This window comes from Propithecus coquereli, unplaced genomic scaffold, assembly GCF_000956105.1.
Source record: "Propithecus coquereli isolate 6110/MARCELLA unplaced genomic scaffold, Pcoq_1.0 Scaffold213, whole genome shotgun sequence".
NCBI classification, from domain to species: domain Eukaryota; kingdom Metazoa; phylum Chordata; class Mammalia; order Primates; family Indriidae; genus Propithecus; species Propithecus coquereli.
Window position 1 is genome coordinate 4101992 of NW_012146412.1, and position 5732 is coordinate 4107723.

The 5732-nt window shown below is 34.0% G+C and overlaps 1 protein-coding gene across 1 annotated transcript in view; it reads left to right on the plus strand.

Annotated features, from left to right (window-relative positions):
• ARAP2 (ArfGAP with RhoGAP domain, ankyrin repeat and PH domain 2) overlaps positions 1-5732 on the plus strand; it is a 177262-nt gene that overhangs the window by 34146 nt on the left and 137384 nt on the right. The window contains exons 5-6 of the mRNA XM_012644474.1: positions 520-611; positions 2065-2418. Coding sequence (XP_012499928.1) covers positions 520-611; positions 2065-2418 — 446 coding nt within the window. The remainder of the gene's footprint in view (positions 1-519; positions 612-2064; positions 2419-5732) is intronic.

Sequence of the window (5732 nt, forward strand, 5' to 3'; positions counted from 1 at the left end):
AAGTTACTTTAATTAAAAACAAAACAAAACAAAAAACCCATAAAACACAGAAACTGTAGATTTTGCTTTGCCTTATGTACAAATGCAGACTTCCTAAGTGTGTAGGCTTCCAATTATTTATATATTTTAATTATTTGGTTTATCACTCAGTCTTTCCTCTTCAGTGCTTGTGCTCTTTTGTTATTTTATTTCTTGGTCTTGATAAAAGAAGTAGGAAGACAAAAATAAAGCAAGGGAATAAAATACATGAATTTTTTTCTTGGTTAGCATCTTTTTTTCTTAGTTGAATTGATGATTTACTAATGATTTAAGTAAAATAGTAAAAACAGGCATCAAAAGGCTACTGTTTAATGTAGTCTTACTAATTAAATTGATTTTTTTCTGAAAATTGATCTAAGCAATTAGACATCTGTTTAGTAAAACTCAATTCATATATTGTGGATTTTTGTAAGATACTGCTACACACACACACACGAATCCCAAAACACAAAACAATGATCTATATATTTTTTAATTTAGAAAAGGTCTATAAAGAATGAATTTTGGACAAATGAAGAAACACTCAAAGGGGAATCACCTACTGCAGGGAACTCTTTTATCATCAAATCAAGGTATGAGGTCATGATTGATGATTAATTCTTTAGAATAAACTGTTATAAAATGTTTTCATTCATAGTATAATATTGTATTTCTAAGAAAATAGCTTATATTGGTAAGTTGAAATCTTTCCTTTCTAAATCAATTTTAATCATTGAAATATTAAATTCAATTCTGTGAATTAAATATACCGTTATATTCTGTGGCAGATTATTTTTTGTCTTTCCCTAATTGAAACCACTCCCCCCCTCCAAAGTAGCAACTATGTGGTGACGATGATTACACATTAAAGATGAGGATCTTTTTTGATATAAAGAAGAAGGGGCAATGCAAAATATCACTGTATGAGTTGTGGAATTTTATAAATATAATATATCCTTTTCGTTAGGGATTCACAATTGTCTACTTATTTCGATCACATGTGAATGTGTAGACACCAACTTAAATTTTATTTTTCCCTCAGCTTTTTTGGAACTTGGCATACTGGATCATTACCTGACATTCACTTTATCTTCTATTTATCTTTCATTTTCCAAGGCTAACACTGTTGTAGGTTTCCATCAGTTAAAGCTAAATAATACCTTGAATATCTTCAGTAAGCATTTGATATGAATCTATTATGATGCAAAATATGGAAGGGCCAGCATACATTATTCTTTAAGCAAGTAGTGGTTTTTAGAACTCTGTGTCCAGAAAGATATGATATGACTCCAGGCATATCTGTTTCATTGATTAGCAAAACAAATTCTTGTAATGAGTTTTAATTTACATAAATGATGGAGCGAATCTATTATGTCATTCCTTAAATCTGTAGGAATATGCTTAGCAATTATGAATGTGTTGCAGTAAATATGACATTAAACAGCTTTTACCTTCTGGGTGTACAATGACCCTTTCTTGTTTTCTAGCTGGCGATGTGCTGCAGTATTTTTCCTCATTAGCACTGCAAAACAATATTGACGCTCTCAACAGTCAGACATACTCTTGGTTTTATTATATTATGGTGGAACATAGGGTCCTTGGAGTTGATTAGAGAGGGGACAAGTTGGAAATAAGATCTCCACACAGATAAGTTAGTGGTTCATGATGTTGCCCAGAGAATAGAGGTGGGGCTGGCCACTTAATTGTGCTATTGAAGATGTTTAAATTATGATGCAAAGAATATGGCTAATCTCTGTCCTTACCACCTGCACTCAACCCTCCAAAATAAAAGTGACCAGATTAAATTATACATAAGAAAAAAAAAGAGTTTTAGTGGTGTCCAAATATGCCATAGAATAATAAAAGATTTCTACTTAATTTTTCTGGAAGAAGTTTACAAATTATCAGATGGGTTAATTAAACTCTAAGATTTTCTTGGCCTTAAATTTTGGTTATTATCAGTTATTTATAAATAAAATAAATGTCACTGATGTTTTAAGTCAGATATAGCACTTTGAAATGTTAACACCATTATTTTCCATTTAGCATATATGATAACAGGAAGGAGAAAATAAGTGAAGACAAAGTGGAAGATATTTGGATACCTCGAGAGGACAAAAACAATTTCCTGATAGACTCTGCTTCCGAATCAGAATACTCAACAGTAGAAGAATGCTTTCAGAGTTTAAGAAGAAAAAATTCAAAGGCGTCTAAATCTAGGACTCAAAAAGTGTTGAATTTGGACCCTGTTAATAGGCACAGTTATCCGTTAAGCTCAACAAGTGGAAATGCTGATTCATCAGCCGTTTCCTCAAACTCAATATCTCCGTATGCCTGTTTCTATGGATCATCTGCAAGGAAGGTTAAATCGGGGTGGCTAGACAAACTCTCTCCTCAAGGGTATGTATTTGTGCATTTCATAAATGGCATATTTTCAGGTTTATCTATCTCTAAGCCTACCACTGCAACCTGTTACCTACACACACACACATGCAGTTTTTAGGGACTTTCAGTACACTTGCAAATGCTATTCTCTAGGCATAAGGAGAGAGATGTGCAATGCAACGCTGCATTAAGGTTCTCAATAGCAAATTAAAATGCAAAGTTATGAACTCAGACCTATATTCTTAATGTTACTTTCTAACTTCACACCAAAATGCACTATCCTGCCTCCCAATATGTAGCAAAGAAAAACAACATAGACTGAGTTAGTATTACTCAGCCTATACTCTTTGGCTTTTGCTCATATCATAATAGTGTTCTGTTTGAGGATACAAGGCTTATTGTAGTTAGGAAAAAGTAAGTCATTTTTGGATTTAGATCTTCACTGTTATTGATATATTGTTTTGATTTTTTGTATGTTGCACAGAAGGTCAGAATATTATACTTTTCAAACAGATTTATCCTTTCAGATGTTTACAAAGAAACTTCTGTCCCTTAGGCATTTTACAGTACTGAGACATCTTTGGGGAGGGATTATGTTTAATTAGAATTGTTTTCTGGCATCCTTCTTTTTGGATGTCATTTTGAAATATTTACTTGAAATGTTTCTCAGGAGTTATTAAATTATTTTGGGATTAAACTTCTCACGTTTAAGTCGCTAATGTGGCAAGCCACTACCGACATGCTGTTTCCTCTACTATTCCCTTGAAAACGTGCATCATTTCTAGAAATCCTTGGTTTGATCTAAAATAATTTGGCTAGCAAAAAAATTACCATAAAAAGCATTAGATAACTAGTGGGAGCAGCAATTACATTTCTTAAGAAAACAAAAATACCCCAAAACTTTTGTGGTTAGTAATACATTAATAATTTAAATATTTGCATCATTTTAGGAAATTTGATTTTGAATAAACCAATGCAGAATACTTCTTAGTATCAGTTATTTTGTGTCACTCCTTTCTGGTTACATTCTGATGACAAAATCATCTGCTGTGTGTATTGTCTGTTTTTATCAGTCATTGGTATTATTAGTAAATGCATATTCAGACATTAAAAGCATGAGTCTGTACTTGAGTCTGCACACCAGTGGAATGAAACAGCTTGAATATTCTGGAATCTTTCATTTATGTAAAAATCACATATTTTGGGAGATCTCAGTGCTTTCTCAAAGTGCTCCTGGAGGAATTAGCAGACCTTGGGTGTCGAGCCTCCAGCAGCTGTGGTTTCCTGCGTGATCTCTGGTGGTATCACGCTCTTTACAGGGTTGATCTGTTTATGCTCCAGGCACGTTGACGAAGCTTCACTATTACTGGTCCCCTCTGGGACAGTTAGAACATGTCCCTCTCTCTTTATCAGAACTTTGACTTTCCATTGTTTCTATTCAGAACCTAAGGTTAGATGCTATAAGTTTTCTAGATTTATATTTTTCCGTTTTAGGGGAAATAATTGAGTTTTCTGGCTTAAAGATTTTATTTTTGTTCTTTTCCTGGATACCAGGCTGAATGGAGATAGGAAAGTAAATAAAGGAGCTTGTTATATCACCAAGAAATTTAAAAACTCTTCTACATGATTATATTGCTGTGACTTGAAAGAAATATATGTAACTGGCCCCAAAGCATGCATTAGATCAGAAGTAGAACCTGACATTTTTCTTTTCCTGATTAGACTCTGTTGGCTATTGTCAGGGTGTTTAGATGCTCATTAAGTACACAAAGTAATGCCTACCCATTCCTTATGCAGAGGTTGCGGAGCCCTGTTTAACTCATGGCCCCATGTCCCTCTGGTGCAGGTAGCACTGATTGAAAGGGAATTCTTAATTCCATAGAGCAGGCGTCAACAAACTTTTTCTGTAAAGGGTCAGATAATAAATATTTTAAGCTTTACAGCCATATGGTCTCTGTTGCAACTATTTAGCTCAGCAGTTGTAGCACGAAAGCAGGCATAGATGATATGTAAGCCAGTGAATAAGGCTATGTTACAATAAAATATAGAGGCAATGAAAAGCAGGAGTTCTCCTTGGGGGCCTCTGTACTTGCTTCTCTTTCTGCCTGAAACGCTCTTGTCCCAAAGAGCAGCATGGCTTGGACCTCATCTCTCTCAATTCACGCTCTAATGTCTCCTTTCCATTTAGGCCCTAACCACCACATTTAACACTGCAGCTGTCCCTCTCCCCGCTCCCCCCTCACTCCTTGAGATATTTTCTTCTGCGGGGCTCCTAGGGCAGATGATCTATTTCTTTCATATAAGCTCCATGGGGACAGTCATCTACGTTGCTTTTGTTGTACTTTGATATCCTTTGTAGAACGTTGCCTAGCACATGGTGGATGCTTAGTATTTGCTGTTGAAAGAATCAGTAAAAACCTAGCATTAGACGTTATTTTTTCTTTTAATTTTTCTAAAACAGCTATTTAAAAAAAAACAGGACTTTGTAATGCAAATTGCTGAACTCAACAATAAGTTAGATGAAAATCTGTAGGTGCTAGTGATAGAGCTGGTATACATTAACGGAATAGCAAACTCAGTCTTTTTGATAATATGTTTCTTCCTTAAAGACATATACACGAATTATCAAAACACAGTTTTAAAACAACCACACTCCAGTTTATACTTTTTCATGTAGCTTTTGAAACTGTCTTTTGTTTAATGAGTGGTATTAAACAAAATAATTCATGATCTGAACTTACTTCACATAGTTAAGTGTCTGTTTGCTTTTGAAATGGAAAGGCCAATTCTGAATCAGTGCACAGTAGATGAAAACTGTTCAATATTTAGTTAAGAAAATAATTGTATAACATCATGCAACAAAAGAAATACTGAAACATTTTCAAAGTATGAAGTTATTTAAATATTTGAATAACCAAATATAATATGCCTAAGACTAGTGGTTTTAAAAATTGTGTGAAAGAAACTTGATGAAGTGTCAGAGTTGGGGCTGTTACCAGTGTTTCAAACAAGTCAAACAAGATGAAAAATTACTAAGTGATGCTTGCTTTTAATAACATCTCACTGATTTTTTGAGGATTTAAAAAAAATTCTTCTCCCCTAGCTTTTCCCAACTGTAATTAATAAGCTCAAGCTTTTCAGCAGATCTGTATAGATGTAAATATGAAAGACTAGATATAATTTACTTTAGTATTTCCCAAATATGTGACTCATAGAAGGAGTCCTGTAAATTGTTGTAAAGGAGAACATGGTTGAATATGCTGCCCCTTTTGTAGGAGACAGATAAATTGCAGTGTCCAAGTATATCTGCAACAAGGAAACCCTTTCGA